Genomic DNA, 19,093 nt, shown 5'->3' with positions numbered 1-19,093 from the left:
GGTAGAACCAGGATGATGGAGGAGGGAGGAAGTGGTAATTTTTTTTGCCCTTATATCTGTAGGGCTGGGTCACTCTAGTACTTGGACTGTGAGGTCCCACCTTGTCCTCCAAAAGTTCAGCTTCAGTTTTCTTTTATTAAAGGATAAATCTCTATCTGGAATAGCTTTCAGAGAACTTAACCCCACTGTTTGCTGACAGCAACTCTCCTTGAGCTCTCCGCATGCATACACTGCCAGCCTGCTGTAATTAGGTTGGAAGTTGTGAACATTATCACATTACATTTCTGCAAAAGTATAATTTCAGACGGCCACTGGAGATAACATAAGCGCCAGCTCCGTTCCCTCATTATCTCCTTACGTAGCACCAGCTGGAGGGATCACTCGCGTTAACAACGTGCTCTCGCGTCTCCTTGTGCCTTGTTTTGTCGCTATCAGCAGCCGGCAGCTGGGGAACACCTCCGCTCAGATATCACACCCCCCGGAGAAGCAGCCCGGCGTAGCTTCTCGGGAATCGAAACCCCGACGGGGGTGTGTTGAGCTCCAGAAAGCCCGTGGAGCTCAAAGGGCAGGCACAGCCTGGGCCTGGCTGCGGCAGCTGTGGGTCACAGGTTGGGGTCAGAGCTCGTGTGCCCACGCCCGCAGGGAATCCTGCCTGGCAGGAGGTGCTGTTTGCGGGGCTGTTAGAAAACCTCCGTGCCCAGGAATCCGTCGGGGTCATCCCCAGGCACTCAGAGCCCTCTGTGCAGCGCTGCTGAAGGGCAGGCTGGAGCCAGCCTCCTGCCCTGACTCTTTGTAGCTGCCTCTTGCCGGCGGCAACCTGTTGGGACTGAGCCGCCTCTGCCCCCGGAGCCTGTCCAGGGGCACAGGTGACACGGGAGGGAGCCTCATCTCCGTGCTCATGCCAGGGGGCGAGGGGACACAGGAGGGATGTACACGTGGGGTGTCACCTCAGATCTAACACCCGATGGGGAGAGAGGGGAACTGTACACTCGGGGCGTCCCCTCAGACCCAGACCCGCCCCTGCGGGCGGGGGGCGAGGGGACACAGGAGGGATGTTATACGTGGGGTGTCACCTCAGATCCAACACCCGGGGAGGACACAGGAGGGATGCACGCGTGGGATATCCCCTCGGACCCGCGCCCGACCCCCCTGCGTGTCCAGGAAGCGCAACAAGCGCCGCCGAGCGCCCCGCGCGCTCCACCCGGCCCACCCACCTCCGACTACACTTCCCAGCATTCCCGCGAGGGCTTGCCCCTCCCGCCCCCCTGCGCCGCGCGGCCTCGCGGGCCCTGTAGTCCTCGCGCCGGCCCCCTCCCTTCCCCACGCCGGGCTGCCGGGGCGGGCGGCACTACCGCTCCCGGCCGCCCCCGCGGCGCCGCGCGTGCGCCGCCGGCGTGGAAGTGCGCGAGGCCGCGGCGCTGCGGGCACTGAGGCGGCCGAGGGGCGGTGAGAGTGGCGGCGCTTCCGCGTTGGGCGGGGGGGCGGCGGGGGGCGCTCCGTGCTCAGGTGGCACCGGGCGGCTGAGGGGCGGCGGTCGTTGTCCGGCGCACAGGGGATGCGCTTGTGAGGGCGGCGGAGCAGCGGGTGCGGGTGAAGCCCGGGCGGAGCGGAGCGATGTCCCAGCCCCAGCAGCCGCCGCCGCCGCCGCCGCCGTCCCCTCAGCAGCAGCCGCAGCCGCCGCCTCCGGCCGCCTCCAAGAAGCGGGACCGGCGCATCTTCTCGGGCACCTGCCCCGACCCCAAATGCCAGGCGCGGCTGTTCTTCCCGGCGCACGGGCCGCAGGGCAGCGGCAGCATCGAGTGCACGGACTGCGGGCGGCGCCACGAGCAGCGGCAGCTGCTGGCCGTGGAGGAGGTGACGGACCCCGACCTGGTGCTGCACAACCTGCTGCGGAACGCGCTGCTGGGCGTCAGCGGCGCCGGCCCGCCCCGCAGGAACACCGAGCTCGTCAAAGTCATGGGCCTCTCCAACTATCACTGCAAGCTCCTGGCCCCCATCCTGGCCCGCTACGGGATGGACAAGCAGACTGGCAAAGCCAAGCTCCTCACGGAGATGAACCAGGGAGACATCTTTGACTGCTCCCTCCTGGGCGACCGCGCTTTCCTCATCGAGCCCGAGCACGTCGAAACCATCGGTTATGGGAAGGACCGCTCCGGCAGCCTCATTTACCTGCATGACACCCTGGAAGACATAAAGAAGGCCAACAACAGTCAAGAGTGCCTCATCCCCGTCCACGTGGATGGAGATGGCCACTGCCTTGTCCACGCAGTCTCGCGGGCGCTGGTTGGCAGGGAACTGTTCTGGCATGCTTTGCGAGAGAATCTAAAGAAGCATTTTGAGGAGAATCTGAGTCACTACAAGGCACTTTTCCATGACTTTATCGATGCGGCAGAGTGGGAGGACATTATCAATGAATGTGACCCTTTGTTTGTTCCTCCAGAAGGTGTGCCAATGGGCCTTAGGAATATTCACATCTTTGGTCTGGCCAACGTGCTTCACCGGCCTATTATCCTGTTAGACTCCTTGAGTGGAATGCGAAGCTCTGGAGATTATTCAGCGACGTTCCTCCCTGGTCTGATACCCCTGGAAAAATGCATGGGAAAAGATGGCATGTTGAACAAGCCGATCTGCATTGCATGGAGTAGCTCAGGACGTAACCATTATATTCCTCTCGTTGGAATAAAAGGTGCTGCTTTACCTAAGCTGCCTAGAAAGCTACTTCCTAAAGCGTGGGGAGTTCCTCAAGACCTCATCAAAAAGTACATCATGTTAGAGGAGGACGGTGGTTGCATCATTGGAGGAGACAGAAGTTTGCAGGACAAGTACTTGATGAGGCTCGTTGCTGCAATGGAGGAGGTTTTCATGAGTAAACACGGTATCCACCCCAGTCTTGTAGCTGATGTGCATCAGTATTTCTACAGAAGGACTGGTGTAATAGGGGTCCAGCCTGAAGAGGTCACTGCAGCTGCCAAAAAAGCAGTGATGGACAACCGCCTTCACAGGTGCCTCATCTGCGGGGCCCTTTCAGAGCATCACGTTCCCCCAGAGTGGCTGGCTCCCGGGGGGAAGCTGTATAACCTGGCAAAAAGCACCCATGGCCAGCTAAGGCCCGACAAAAATTACAGTTTTCCCCTGAACAGTTTGGTGTGTTCTTACAACCCCACGAAGGATGTGCTGGTACCAGACTATGGCCTGAGCAATTTGACTGTTTGTAACTGGTGTCATGGTAACTTAATGCGTCGCGTCAGAGAAGATGGGTCTGTTTCATATATCGATGGAGACAGAACTAATACTAAGTCTACAGGTGGCAAATGTGGCTGTGGATTCAAGCACTACTGGGAAGGTAAAGAATATGACAATCTGCCTGAAGCTTTTCCTATTACTCTAGAGTGGGGTGGAAGAGTAGTGAGAGAGACGGTCTACTGGTTCCAGTACGAAAGTGACACATCTCTGAACAGTAATGTGTATGATGTCGCCATGAAACTTGTTACCAAGCACTTCCCCGGTGAATTTGGTAGTGAGATTCTTGTTCAGAAAGTTGTCAACACAATATTGCATCAAACTGCCAAAAAGAACCCCGATGACTATACCCCTGTAAATATCGACGGTGCTCACGCCCAAAGAGCTGATGATGTACAGCAAGGACAAGAGTTAGAGTCGCAACTTCCAACCAAAATTATTTTGACTGGACAGAAGACAAAAACTTTGCACAAGGAGGAGCTGAATATGAGCAAAGCCGAAAGAACTATTCAGCAGAACATTGCGGACCAAGCTTCTGTAATGCAGAAACGGAAAAGTGAAAAATTGAAACAAGAGCATAAAGGGCAACCCAGGACTGCTTCTCCTGGGGCTGTTCGTGAGGGGCCATCATCTGCACCTGCTACACCAACAAAAACCCCATATTCTCCAACATCCACGAAAGAAAAGAAAATTCGAATAACCACCAATGATGGGAGGCAGTCGATGCTTACCCTGAAGTGCACCACCACCTTCTTGGAACTGCAGGAAGGCATAGCGAGAGAATTTAATATTCCTCCCTATTTGCAATGTATTCGCTATGGCTTTCCTCCGAAAGAGCTTCTGCCTCCCAAAGAAGGCATGGAAAACGAGCCCGTTCCTTTGCAGCATGGTGACAGGATTGCCATAGAAATCCTGAAGGGTAAGGAGGAAGGCAGGCAGGCTGCCTCAGCGCACTCAGCCCATGCTGTGAAGCATGAAGACATTACTGTGACCAGCAAAATCTCATCAAAGGATCTGCAAGAGCAAGTGGATAAGGAGATGTATTCGCTCTGTCTTCTGGCAACACTCATGGGTAAGGCTGACTTCATGTTATACTTTGAAATGGTGTTTTTAAGTAGAAGATAACATTTTTTCAAACTGTAGTTACATACATACATTTTTTTTCCATTCTGTGATGATGGAGAAGATTAGTTCCTTTATTAGAACTGCATTTAACATGCTGTCAAGTGACTTTTAAAAATGCATATATGAGGTATATGAGATAGTTCTTTCTTTGCTATAAGGTCCTCTTTTAAAAATTGCTGGTTAGAAGTGGTTACATTGCCTCTGCTGTCCTGGCTCTCCACTGTTTTTTCCTGTCTCTCATTAGGCACACATCTGAAGTGTATGTGTGAGAGCTGCATGCTCTCTTTTTTCCTACATCTCCTTCAGGTTTCAGGAAATAAATTCATAGCAGAGGTGAGAAGGGGATGCTGAGTGTCTGCTCATTGGAAGTTTGAGGACCAAATTTTCACCTTAGGAGTAGGATGAAATCCTGGCATTTCTCTCCATAGGGAGTTGTGTTGGTTTAAGCAAATCAACGTGACATTGTCTCCTTAGCTAATCTGCTAATTTTAAATGAAGATTTGGTCTTTTTAAAGAACAAGGAAAACTATGTTTCAGTTTCTCCTCTGCTTACTTTCTGAAATAAATCTAAACATGGAACTGAATCCCAAAGGTGGACATAGGGTTCAAAAGGTATACTTATAAATTATCAGTCGTGTAAATCTTCTAATAATTCAAGATGAAAGGACTTTTCTCAGGTGCCTGTGGTTTTTATTTTCCTTTTTGAACTCAGGAGACCTGGACCTTCGTTTGTGTACTTTCTTCATCAGGTTTCACAGTTCTTGCTGCTTCCTGGCAGGAAGTAGAACAGTAATTATCATACATTCAGCTCTATGAACCACGTTTACAGGTTGGGTTCTTTTTGTGGGAGCCTTCTCTCTTGCTGGAGGGATTTGGTGTGGCTAAAGCATGTGATTGTTTCAGAAACGAAACAATTACGTAATCACCGAGTGGTATGTCAGAAGTTCATCAAGCAGAACTTTGATTCTTTTCCAAGTGTGATTGTGTACTCCTGTGTCTCTTGTAAGATAAGGTGCTGAATCACTACTCACCTCGTCACACTGACATTTACACCCCAGTTCCAAAGTGCAGGAAAAGGTTAGGTTTAAAAGTTGTCTTAATTTTGAGATTAAACTTAAAAGAGTGCTTTCCTGTCTGAAGGAAATACTGCTGAAAGTATAGTTATTTGCTTTTGCCTAAAAAAACTTCAGTGTGCTTTAAAAGTATCTCAGTTACTTCAGCATTAAGGTGTGTCATTATTTTGCAGATACCTATCCATAGACTGTGAGCTGATCTTGTATGCAAGAAACAATTTTTGTCTTTGCCTCTCACTGCTGTTAGATTCTGCTTTCAGAGCACAGGTTAGAATAGAATTTACCTCACCCTTCTCTGACTGCATCCATTTTGCATTGCTAATAGAAGTAAAAGTGGCAGCAAGGGATAAACCAGTTATAAAACTTTATGCAGCTACTGAATAAGATGCTATTATTATATCATCACTTTTCTCCCTGGGTCTTCATTCTCCTTTAAAAATATTTGTGGAAAAAAATCTGGTTACTTGACTGTTTACAGTTGTGATTTTTTCAATGGGTTAACAAACTCTGAGAAACTCCCTAAGTCCTTGCACTTTTTAAAATGTTTTGGGGTGGCAGTTCCTCAGGGTGGTATATTCAGCCTTTCTGGGACAAGAAGCCTTAGTGTTTCCCAATGACATTTCTATACTGCTAAAAGTTGTGCTGCAAAGTTCTGAGAGTCAGCTTTGTAACTTTTTAACTTTTTATAACTTTGTTCTGTTAAAAGCATTCTTGTAATACAGCATTATCAGAATGTGTAGGGAGGAGATGATGTTGAAATAGCTTTCTGGGCCAGATACAATTTCCTTTTCTTTCCCCCAGTTGTCTTCAGTGAGAGTGTGTCTTCAAACATCCATAACTGTTCATTCTGGATGCTTTAAAGCTTTTCTTTCATACAGAGTCTCCTATAGGCTGAAATACTTCTTTTGTATTTCAGTTACTAAGATTTTTCTTTTCTGGTCTCAGCTAGTTAACTTATTAGAATTTTAGATCGTGTTCTTTAATTTTTCTGTATATAATTTAAAAATAAGCCCTGGGAAATTAGATACTGTGATTTTTGACTATTTAACATATTATGCATGATTTTTTCTAAAGCTTTCTCTTTTTTTAGCTCAAGAAACAGAACTCTATAGGGAAAAGACTAAAGGAATTGTAATTTTACATTAACATATTTAAAGTGTTATATTTTAAAACAGATTTAATTACGTCCATGCAGAGGCACTGTGGATACGTGTGAGCCAAGTATGATGAATCTGTTTTGAGTGGTTTGTTTTTCATTGATGAATTCATCAGCACACAAAAATCAAAATAGCCAGGTTTAAATTAAATTTATTAATTGATACCAGGATTTTCTTGGAGTTAAACAGCTTGTTTTTAAAACCTGTGTTTATCAGCTGAGTTTTTTATTTGTTCTGCGCTTCTGTGTGTTTTCTCTGCTGTGTGAAGTGACAGTCTTGGGCTTGCAGCAGGTGCAGACTTAACCTACACCAGCAGAAGAGGCATATTTGTGGGTAGGATAGTTTTGATTTGTTGTCATACCTTAATGTTCCGGAGTTGGAGTCTGGTCTGAGGAACTGTGTACTGGAGTAGGAACAGAGCAGAGAACATAATCTCTGTGAGAAATGTAGTGTCTTGAGGGAGTTTTTAATCTAACTAAATGATCATCCAAATTAACTTGTGACCTATAAACATCTCACTGCCATGGCAAATAAAACCAAAACAAATGCTAAAACCCAACTAACAACAAAACTGTGCAAGCCTCAGATGTAGTTTAGTTGAGTCACATATAATAGTTCGTCTGATCTGGGGAAGTCCAGTTGCAGTTGTGGGTCTTTTTTGGTCTTTCAATGGGAGATCTCTGTCAAAACTAAACTGGTTAGTTTGTATTTCTTTCAGTGGCTGATGCTTTTGTTTTGTGAGCCTTGCTCTCCATGCTTTCCTGCATGTAGTCCTTGTTAGTGTTGCATAAAAGGCTAACTAAACAGTGGTACTTCCCTTGTGCAAAGCTTTAAAAATCATGCCCGCAGCAAATAGGGAATCTTTGCTTGGAAAGTGTCACTAATGTCTAAAACTGAGCTTCTTTGTGGAAGGAAAGGGAGCCCTTCAAATAATAACGGGTTGCTCGATGCAGCAGTAAAGGAGTCCTTCCTTAGTGTGGAGTCAGCCCCTGTTTGGCTGCTGTCTGTGGCCTCTTCAGGTTTGGATGGACTGACACCCGTATTCTGTTACGTATCAGTGTAGTGGTTATTTTGATTCCTGTGGGTAGTGTTTAAACCATCAGGAAGACTCAGAAGAGCCGCAGCAGTGATGCTTTGGAGCTATTGTGTATAGGGATATGCATTTCAAATTGTAAATGAGAATAAAGATGCAGATAGCAGGGACACAAGACCTCCTGCTTCAGTAGACCATGGAAAATAAGAAAGAGTAGTTGGTTTACTACCTGGATGTTCTTGCTAGGAAGTGAAGGCCAAATTTGTGAGCTTGATGTGCAAGTGAATGCAGTGAGCCCAAGCATATATGGTTTGAGGGAATGCATTCAAAATTAATTGGATTGTGTAGGCCTCCTCTCTTTATAAATGTCTGAAGACAGAACACGATGAATGTGCACTGTACCTTTGCAAGGGAATGGGGACCTGAATAATGCCTGAAGAGGAGAGGTGAGTGACAGAATTGTGGTGGGGGAACAGATGAGCAGGGGAGCATACAGAGTGCCATGCCTCCCGTGCCTGTCAGGGAGTGGAAACAAAAGCTGGAGAGTGGCTTGAAGGGTTTCAAAGCCTGATGTAGCATATAATGCCACTGTCACCTGGGTGAAACATTTTCTCACCTGAGGCAGGTGGGACAGGAAAATAGCCACAGTTATCATGTGGGATATGCAGTAAAGAAATAAAAGGAACAATTCAGATGTGCCATATATTCAGTATGTGGAAGCTATTAAAAATAGCTTTTTACTTTTATTTTGCTTATAGCAGTAAGCAAAGAAATATTGCTGGCTAATATTTTGCAGCCTGACACATTCCAGCTATTTCTGTTGTAAGCAGTTAGTACATCCAGTTAACTTTAGTCGAAGATTTACATTCTCCAATCTTAATAGAAATTTGAGACATATGGTTATTGAGATTTCATTTTCTAAAGAAGGGGGCAAGTTCTATTTAAAATACCTCAGTATGTTCCCTAAATGTTTGATGTAAAGTGGGAAAAGGAATTTTTTTCTGAAAATGTGTATGCTCAGTAGTTGCTTCTGCATCAGGAGAATGGAATTTATCAGTACTTTCCATTTGCACTACTTTGACAACTGCATCACATATCACTTCTCTGAAGCAGGTAAGTGGTTAATAAAATAAGGAAATGGGTATAGACAAAAATGCAGATCTGAACTGATTGAGCAGGTTCTATTAGGTCACTGATACTCTGTCACTGTAAACCAGTTTTTCTGTTCCTTGTATTCCTCTCCTTAAATAGTCTAGGTTGTTTTTTTTCCTTTTTTCTCTCAGCATCACTTAAAGTTATCGCATTTGAATGCCATTTTTGGCATCTTTGAAAAATGCCAGTTACACAGGGCTGCTGGGGCCTCGTTGTTGATATTTTGTTTCTAACTCTTGAGAAAAGCAAGGTACAGACACAGCCTCTATGCAGCTGCCTATGTGGACATTTGTGTCTCAGCTGCAGTATAAAGTCTGCTCTGTGGCAGCTGTGAAATTCAGGGAAGGTGTAGAGATATAGAATTAAGGTTTTAATGAGCAAGGGTATGTGCTTGAATTTTTGAAGTATGTTAGTAATTTCCTAGTTTAATGTAGAAAGGGTGGGTAGGAAGGGAATGGAGACTGGTGTTTAGGGCCTGGCAAAGAACCAGGAGCTGCAAATTTGGATCAAATCAAATTTAGGAACCTTTGTACTAGAACATGTAGGATATTTGACTGCAGACAGTAGTATGTTTTTCTGAAAGTTTCTCAAGGTCTTGAGCTCCTGTTCTGTGAATTTGCAGTAAAAATTCAAATTCTTAATTGCATAGAAGAGAGTGAGGACTCAGCTTTTGATTCAAGGAGTTACATTTTCAGCCATTGTCTATAATATTAAAATATGACTGTTTAATTCTAATGGTTGTGTTTGATTTTTACAGGAGAAGATGTTTGGTCTTACGCAAAGGGGCTTCCTCAGTTGTTTCAGCAGGGTGGAGTATTCTACAGCATAATGAAGAAAACAACAGGTATTTCTGGGGTTTTTGTTTATCTCTTTCTTCCTCTGTTTTCAAATCCTGCAAACTGTAAATTGATATTGAATCACTTGTAAGCATAAATGTATTTTTATTTTATTTTATTACTCTGGTACTTTTTCATTCTTATAATATTGTGGAACTTATTATGCTCCCTCAGAGAGCCTAAGACTAGGCAATCTCCCTTCTTTGAACTTAAACCTCTTATTTTCTGAATTTTTTGCTTCCTGAATTGTACAAACAATTTTTTTTTTTTTGGTGACAGAATGACCAAAATAAGTTAATGGGTTTTTTAAAAAAATTCTTTTCCCCTGTAAAGATCAAACAAAGAGAAAAACATAGGACCTGTTGCTGTTATACTTTAAAACAGCTACTAGAAGGAGTTTATCTTTCTAGGCTGCTTCTTAGATATTTTGCTGCAAGTTTTAAATTTAAATGGTTGATTAAATTTGTCTTTTGTATTCCTAAGGTGGTGGTTCAAAAGCAAAGCTATCCATCTCCTTCTTCCATTGATGAATATCACATCTTGGGCTCTATGTAGAATAAACAAGCAAGTAGTTAGAGTATATTTTATTTTTTTTACAAATACTACCTACAAAGAATAGTATATGTTTCTTTAGAGAAGAAAGTACCAATCAATTATTTTCTCTCCTTTAAAGTTTATTTTCTTGTTGAAATTTTTACATTCATAGTGTAGCTCTTGTGGTTTCATCTATTGTAATAATTCCTTTACTTCTTTCTTACTGTCCAGTTTGTTCTTTGGCAGTTTTTTCAACCTTAACTTTATCTTATTTCTGGAAACAGGTATTTTACCATGTAATTTCTGTTCTCTTTGCAGTAATTAAAATGGATGGTACATTCAATGCCCACCACCTCTCACTCAGTTATTAGCCAGGATAATAGAATTAGTGTGCAAATGTCTTATAGCAGATCTGTTTCCTTTTAGTATTATTTCTTTTACTGTGCTTGTAAAGACTGCTGTAATGTTTGTGGCAAGTGAATTATAGCTCATACATTGCCTGCTGGAAAGGGCATTTTTGACCAATTGATAATTAGCCAGAGTTGAGAACTCGAAATGAATCCATGGGATTTATAACCCAGCTGGTCATTAACTTACAGAAAATGTCTGACTTACAAGTAATTTTTGCCAACTGACAAGGTAAGCAGTAAGGCTGTGGGAGATGACAGTCTTTATGTGACCATTTCTATGTATACAGGTGTTTTACACTACCTTTGTAGGTAGAATTTCTATTTCAACATTACCCCACTACTACAACAATTCCAGTGTGCAATGATCTGACTAATCTTTCCACTTAAAGAGGCCCCTTACCTATTTTTAATATTTTAGCTAATGTAATAGTGCAGCTATTGTCCTGGACCTTTGGAACAAAGTTTTTTATCAAGTGTAGGTACTGTTAATCAGTTGAAGTTTGATTTAATAGATATTGTTTAAGATCTTACTTTGAGATTTCAGAATTGCAGTTTCAGAGGCAGTTTTGGTCTATCACAGGAATTGTTACAGCTCACTCTTTGCAAATAAGCTGGTAAATTATGTACTTAAGTACATGTTCTTCAGGCTGAGTTAGACAGGTAGGTGTTTGAGGGTAAATTTTGTTCTGTGTTTTGGCTGTTTTGTTATTGGCTTCCATGAATATATAAAAAAGGAGCTACATGTGTGAAGCTCTTGAAATAAAATCCTATTTGTAGATCTCTGCAACTGTGCAAGTGCAAATCAGAAGCTGTGGTGGATGAGTGAGACTGGTCAGTTAGTTCATCAGTATGAAAACAGTTCAATAACATTTCAAATTATTGAATGACCTTTTTCATTGATGCCCATAATACTCGTTTTGAGTGCATTGTATTGATAACACAGAAATCAAATTTAGTTGATGCATTTCTTCCCTTCTGAATAATTTCTGGTGGTTTTCTTCAAGAATTTTAAGAATGTGAGGAAAAATCCCAATAATTTACCTACTCCTGGCAACTTTTAAACAGTGTTGTTTTCATTGTAGCTCTCCTTGCATAGCTGATGGATCTCAAGTGAAGAGAGTGGTTGCAGCCAAGTTTTCATCTGCAGATAGCTTTTAACTCACAGGAAGCTGTCCTCACTGAAGTGATACCTTATTGCTTTACCGCAGCCTCTGTGGGAGGGAGTTGAAAGAGTTATTTTGTGTTTTATGATGATAAACTGTTAAAAATGAATGTTGTCCATTTTTGACACATAGAATCTTCAGAACTTAAAATTATCTAGTGAACTTTCTGTTTTTACAGATTGGTCAAATTGTAAGTGGGACAATGAAACAAACAGCAGAGCAAAAATATTATGCCTTATGTTTGTTCTGTAAAGGTTAATAGTTATAATCTCCAGGACTACTAAACATAGTCAGCTTGAAACACTTTTGTTTATCTAGCAACACTTGCTCTCTGAGAAAAAGACAAAATACCAAATTGAAATTCCTCAGGCTTAGCAATTGTTACACACCCTGAAATCCTACTACAGTTCTGACTAGTATGGAAGTGATCTTAAATAGTACTTCTACAGATAGTGTTTTGAAATGTGCTCCTTGGCAGTTTTCTGGTTTTGGTGTTTGTTTGGTTGATTTTTGTCTTGTTTTGGGTGGGAATGTGGGATGGTGGTAGTGATGGGGTTTGGCTTGGTTTGTGTTACTGCAGGCATATTCTATTTCTTTAACTTCTGTTGTCTTAGGTAATAACTTTCCTTGTGGGTTTTTTTACATATTTGGTTCAGTAAATTTAAATACAATAATTACTGTGTGTTCAGAGCATGCCTTAAAATATGTTAGCACTTTGAATAACTCTTTCTATCTTTATAGGTTTGGCTGATGGCAAGCACTGCACTTTTCCACATCTGCCTGGTAAAAACTTTGTGTACAATGCAGCAGAAGACAGATTAGAGCTGTGTGTGGATGCTGCTGGGCACTTTCCAATTGGTCCTGACGTTGAAGAGCTGGTTAAAGAGGCCTTAAGCCAAGTGCGAGCTGAAGCTACTTCAAGAAGCAGGGAAGCGAGTCCTTCACACGGAATGCTGAAGCTGGGTAGTGGTGGAGTAGTGAAAAAGAAATCTGAACAACTACATAATGTAACTGCATTTCAAGGAAAGGGCCATTCCCTAGGAACTGCATCTAGTAGTCAACAACATGATCAAAGGGCCAGGGAAACACCACTTTTAAGAAAGCATAGCACAGAAACAGACTTCAGTCCTTCTGCTAAAATTGAGCCTTCTGTATTCACAGCTGCTTCTGGTAACAGTGAGCTTATCCGAATTGCTCCGGGAGTTGTGACAATGAGAGACAGCAGGCAGCTTGACCCCACTCTGATTGAGGCACAGAGAAAAAAGTTGCAGGAAATGGTCTCTTCTATTCAGGCTTCAATGGATAGACATTTGCGGGATCAGAATACAGAGCAGTCAGCATCAGTTGATGTATCTCAAAGAAAAGTAGAGGCAGTGAGTTCAACTGCTAAAACTGGGAGCTTTCAGGCTGGCTTACCCGAATCATTTTCTGCACCAGGTGGTACTGAACACTTGAATACCGAATCAACTGATGGTAACATGGTGAATTCTGTGGGAACAACATTCCCTGCGAGGTCTAAAGCACAAAAGGGAAATTCTGTTGAGGAGCTTGAGGAGATGGATAGTCAAGATGCAGGAATCACTAATGCAACTGAGCCAATGGATCACTCTTGATAGGTTAAAATCTAATAAGGGTAGAAGAAATTACTGTTCAAATGTAATGTTTATTGGCTGGGCCACACAAAGTGATTAGTTATTAAATCTTGTATGTATGTCAAAGATTATATCATCTTATTCAGTGCATGATAAGCGTGTGATTGGCAATAGCTTTCAATATTACCATACTGCTGCCCAGGCTGGCTCTGTTACCTGTAAATTAGTTATTAGGAAATGCACTGAGATGAATATCTGCTGTACATGTGGGTTCTTGAAAATTCTTTGTAATTTTTAATTCCTTAAAAGTCTTAAAATTTAAGCCCATGCAAGGTTCTTACCATGCTAGTTTAAGGTTGCTGGAAAGGCTAGAACAGGCAAAACTAGAAATTTGACAAAGTTAATTCTGTCCCAGGTACTTAATTACAGTCAGAAATACACTATAAACATGAATTATACATACATTTCAAAAAACAACTGAAACTAAACTTCTGCTAAATTTGATAATGTAGCATATACAGTACTTTTAATTACATTGTGCTGGCACTTTCTCCAGTTTAGTAACTTTTTCATTCATACAGCTGTTTACACCTCTCAGAAATCTTGGAATGTGTGTGACTTTAGCAAACTCTAATTTCTCCATATTGTCAGTTTAAGAAAGTTAGTAAAAAGGCTACTTAGCATATGATGAAGATAAAGTGAACGTGGTGTGGTTATGCATGGCTGTCTGAGCCAACACAACCATTTTGGTGCTCTGTTAGTAAGTGATAGCACGTCTTTATTTCCTCCCAAATACCGAGGTAGTCAAGTGTTGTGCAACTTTTAAGACAATTACAGGAGAGAAGTTGGCAATTTCAATAAACAACAAACAGCAAATCCATTTCTTTTAAAAGACTTTGATTACTAGCATTGGTTAGAAATGGCAAAAATTAAATAACAGCTGTCCTCTTAAGAGCAAATTAAGAATTTATTGGAAGGAAATTACTCTAACATACATTATCCTAAAGTGTTTGGGGATAATTGAGCTTTTAGAAGCTCAGTGTTTACTCTGTGGGAACAAGGAATACATGCTGTTTCAGTGTCCATAAAGACTACCCACCTCTCTCAGCCTCACTTCAGTTTGTGATGCAGATTTCCCTGCGTCAGTGATAATATAACTGGTATCCACTTAAGTAGTGTGTTCATCAGACCTGTAGTGCTAGTTTTTAAGAAGCAGCCACTGTTCTTGCTCCCTAAGGATGGAATGTGTTTCTGATACTGCACTTTGCTTCCTATCTTCATAGTCATATTTAAATGCACTATTATTGCTTCCTCTCATGGTAAAATAACATTGAATGGATGAAAGATGTTAAATACAGCTTCAAATGAATTAAGAGCATTTAAATACTGAAGTCTGTGTTCGTGCACATGTGGGTTTTTACCAGTTCACTAATGTGGTTTGTGTTGTATATGTTTGTATTCAGAAAAGTCTCCTCACTTTTTACATTTCTAGTCACTTAAACAGTTCTAAGCATTAGTATGATAAAATGTCCCATGAGGAAGGATTTATTTTTGTATGTAAAACTGAAATGAAGCAAGTCACTTAAATAATAGCCCCTCTCTTTTGTCAAGGTAAATTAAAATGCCTCTGTTGGTTAATTTTTATGTAGATGGAACAAATACTTTATTATTTAGTACACTACTTAGAAGTAAAAATTAAGGAACACCTTTTCACTAATAAATGAAAAATGTTAAGATCTCAAATTGCTGCCCAGTAAGTTAGAAATTTGGAAGCTTGGAATGTATGAAGTAGTTGGCTCATCAGAACTGACCTTGCTGATGCACTGATTAACTGGCAGGGCTTATTCAGTGAGAAACAGGATGCACATGCAGCAGCTGGAAGCCTGCCATGACTTCTGAAAACATTTAGTCTCCCATGAATCAGTCTAGCTGGCTGAGGGCTACATCTGTATAGAAAATGTTGAGCAGAGGCTTGTGCTTTGTCACAGTGTGAGGCTTCAAAAAGTATATCAGTGCATGTTCCTGAGAAGGAGTTTAAATCAGGAGAGGTTGAGGGGGAGCAATGTCCTAGATCTCTTGCAGTTTAAACCAAGTAACCATCACTTTGACAGTTTTAACCTTTTCTTTAGAAAAGGTTATTTTTTTCTTGGCTGAAAAAATTACGGGCAGTGTATATGAGAGAATTTTAAGTCTGAAATAAATTGAAATATTTATTGTACATTGTCCTTAGTTCAGTGAAAAATGCTTACTTCTTTCATGCCATTCTGGTAAGACTACAGAAGTTTGTGTGCCTTTTACTGTGTAAAGAGGAAGGCTTGGTTTAGTTTTGACACACTTCCCATTTTAGCAGTAATTTGACATTTTTCTTCTTAACTAAATAGAAGTAGAAACAGATAACAGCTCTATTTGACTCACCCTTAATATTGTCCTGAGCCCACTGGAGTCGTGTAGTTCAGAACTCTCCAGTTCCTGAAAAAGATGGTCTCAAAGGAATGCTAAAATGGTGTCAGTCACAAGATCCACTGGTCTGAGTTCCTCTGGTGTAAAGCAGGATTGTGCATGTTTCTTTGCAGTGTTCTTATTTCATGTGGCTTTCCCATGTGTTTAATATCAGTGGTTTTGAGAAAGATGGCTTTTGATACTCTGAAGTGAAGCTAAACTTCATCTACATGCCGGTGAGATGTGTGACTGTACAGGAGAAGTGAAATAAAGAACACCAAAGTGCAAGTTGGAACAGATGTTTCATTTGATTGTTAGCAGTGGGTGCAAATGTAAGTTGAGACAAATCTGTGTGCCTGTCTTAGGAGCACCCGTGTGCTTGTTAGATTTCCCTGTTAGTCAGGAAAATGGTGATGGGGTACGAGGGCAAGGAAGACGTTGACTCATTCTGGACGTGAAGATGTGTCAGTAGGACTTCTCAAATGTCAAGAAGGGTGCCCTTTTCTCAAAAAAATAAAAGCAACCAACCCAAATTCCTGCTACTGAATTGCCTGTGGAAAGAGGCTGTGGTTCTAAATTCTTTTTGAGTACCCACCTGGATTCCTTTCTTGTCTAAAGACCAACCACCTTCTACACTGTATCTTGTGTCAAAGAAGACACATTATTAGAAAATCCTAAACTTTACTGTGGCTTAGTAGGTATAACCTAAAGGAAAGATGGTCACTGAAAATCCAGGCCTCTTATGAAAATAAAAAGGGAAATGAACTTGATTGCTGATGAACATATGGGAAACCTCAGGAGAACAGATCAGTTTTCCAGGAAAATGTAAGACTTTTACTACTTCAAATGGCTGGCTGCTTAGTAGGGTTGAATTTTTGATTGTGCAGTTTCTCTTTTTTTTTTTTTTTTTTTCTTCAGATGAAATCAAAGAAATATATGTGGGATGTCTTCCCTGTTGTAGTCACAAAACTGCAATGGGCACTGTTGGCTTTGTGAGTCCCATATAGTTTACTAGTCTTGCTGGCTACAAAGTGTGAGCTAGACATTGCCTCCGACAGAACACTCCAGCAGAGGCAGAGGCACAGTGCCACAGGGCTGTGTGCTGACAGCCCTGTGCAGCAGGCATACTTTCAAGGCCAAAATACTTTATTTACAATCTTAGATAAGGTGGAGTCTGTTGTCACTGTCACAGGGTTAGCAGAGTTGCTTGCTACTTTTTCAGTGCACTGAAAATGCCAGGTAATAAAATTCACAGTATGCTTACAATTGGGAGAGCGATGCTCGGTCTGAATTGTATGGAAAATGAATGATTTAAGAAGATGCCACTGTTATCTCTACATTTGTTTGGCTCCCATTTTCAAAAATCAGAATCTACATGCTTTTGTAAAATAATAATATGAATACGAAGTTGATCCTTTTGTTAACCACAACAGTGAGTGGTTTCTTTGTTTTGCTTGTGGATATCAGTTTAGCTTCATGAAGAAGTTGCTTAAGATCTTTAGAATGCAGGATTCCCTCTGAGCCCTTATGCCTGTGGTTGAGCAATAAAAGGCTGAAACAAGAGTGGTATTTTCAGAAATATTTTATGTTCAATGAGGATTATTGCCAAGAAATGAAAGAGTGCACTTTTAGGAGGGAATGCTATTTAAAATGTATAAATAGGAATTAAAATAGTGTATATATTTAGAACAAAATCTTTTTAAAAAGTGCTTTACATGTTGAATTAAAAATAAATTAGCATAGAAGCTATACCATCTTCACAGTACTGCTGTTATCCAGCAAGGTTTGGTTTGTTTTATTTGTGATTGCTGTACTAATTATATTTGATTTTTTTATCTGTAATGTAACAATAGTGTATTATAACAGTATATAGTGTACTATACTACACTTCACTGTACAGTATTTGGAATTTTCTTTGATTGCAATATTAAAACTATAAGTTAAAACATCTGTTTTGGTTTTATCAGGTGCAACTTTTATCTAGTCTTTCACACAGTAGCTTGTTTAATTAACACTGATTTGGCTACAAAATGAGTGAGTTGAAAATATATTCTAAGTTCTGCATATAAATCGCGTTATACGTGCATACATGAATACTCATACAGAAGTTGAAAAGCTGGTACAACTCTTAGAAAAGTAAAATCTGATGTCATCCATTTTCCTTTAGTAATGCTTCTGTTTAAAAGAAACTTCTTGGAAAAAAAGCTCTTTAAGGAACAGTGTTTCTTTGACCTTGTACCTGTTCTGAATATTTCATGAAACAAATAGGACCTCTGAATTTGAGAGATTTCTCAACAATATATGTTTCCTATATTTGCAAACAAAATGCAAGATCTAATTTTTTTCCCCAAAGTTATCACCAAGAGGATGTAGAAAAATGCTGATCAAGTCATATATGACATTTAAGATACCTTACAATCTGTGATTTGAAATGTTGGTCAAAATGTATTCAAAGCAAAATTTTACTGCGTGCATGTAATACTCAAGTATGAATGGTATAATTTGGAAGAACTAGGCTTTTGAAAATTTGGCAATACTCAAAGATGAACATATTGACAACTACTTAAAGTATTTCTGTGCTTTTTCCACCAGCTACATGTGGTACTTTGTTTCAAAAAGCGGCTTTAATCAAAACTTTTGAGCCTAAAAAGAAGCCATAAAACCCATCTGCAAACCCCTGTGTTACTTCTTCCTGTATTTGCTGAAAGGCTTTAATTCCAAGTGTGCTAGCATTAAAGCATTCTTTAAAATGATGAGTGTAAATACAGGGACTTAATTTTGATTGCATGTTGTATCATGAAGAATTGAAAATTATCCTTTGGAAGATTTATATTTCAAAAGCTTAAATGCTTAATGCTAAGCTAGAAATTTGCTCATCTTTATTAATGCAGTGATTATAATGTGAGCCAAAACCAGCACTGAACATATGAAGCAACAAAGTTAAGTGTTTTCCTTTTACTTCTGCTATTAATTGTATAGCCTTAATATCTGCCTAAATTTTTATTTTAGATTAGAGTTGTTGGGTTTGAGTTGGTTGTTGTTTCTTTGTTGTTTTTTTCTCTTTTTTTCCCATATATATATGTCCATAGTAAATCTGTTGTAGCATCCCTGCAAAACCCCAGCTTCCTTTCAGGAAAAGGCTCCTCAAAATACAATCTTATTCCTAGGATCAGGGTGAGAGTGAACCTTGGCTATTCATCAGCACGTGTTGTGAGTTGTGGAAGGTACTTTTGGTATTACAAAGAGTCAATTCGAACACCTATATTGACTGCAAAAGTGAAGAGAAACGATGTCATTTTGCTTGATATAGAGGCTTTGATATATGTTGTGGAGGCTTTG

General features: G+C 41.1%; 1 protein-coding gene across 1 annotated transcript; it reads left to right on the top strand.

The window, feature by feature from the left end:
- The first annotated feature begins 1,414 nt into the window (after nt 1-1,414).
- On the top strand, nt 1,415-18,316 carry VCPIP1 (valosin containing protein interacting protein 1). The gene is made up of 3 exons (XM_027638557.1): nt 1,415-4,312; nt 9,538-9,624; nt 12,465-18,316. The coding sequence occupies exons 1-3, from the start codon at nt 1,615-1,617 to the stop codon at nt 13,334-13,336; spliced, it is 3,657 nt and encodes a 1,218-aa protein (XP_027494358.1). The 5' UTR covers nt 1,415-1,614; the 3' UTR covers nt 13,337-18,316.
- Nucleotides 18,317-19,093: the final 777 nt, after the last annotated feature.

Source organism: Corapipo altera, unplaced genomic scaffold (assembly GCF_003945725.1).
Source record: "Corapipo altera isolate COAL_440 unplaced genomic scaffold, ASM394572v1 49, whole genome shotgun sequence".
Lineage (NCBI taxonomy): Eukaryota > Metazoa > Chordata > Aves > Passeriformes > Pipridae > Corapipo > Corapipo altera.
Note: the sequence above shows the minus strand (reverse complement) of the source record. Positions and strands in the feature narration are given on the sequence as shown.

What these genes read in the sequence shown, in the direction of transcription:
- VCPIP1 (XM_027638557.1), top strand. Translation starts at nt 1,615, where the DNA reads ATGTCCCAGCCCCAGCAGCCGCCGCCGCCGCCGCCGCCGTCCCCTCAG. An exon ending in TCTTCTGGCAACACTCATGG is followed by an intron (nt 4,313 to 9,537) that starts GTAAGGCTGACT and finishes TGATTTTTACAG; the next exon opens with GAGAAGATGTTTGGTCTTAC. An exon ending in CATAATGAAGAAAACAACAG is followed by an intron (nt 9,625 to 12,464) that starts GTATTTCTGGGG and finishes CTATCTTTATAG; the next exon opens with GTTTGGCTGATGGCAAGCAC.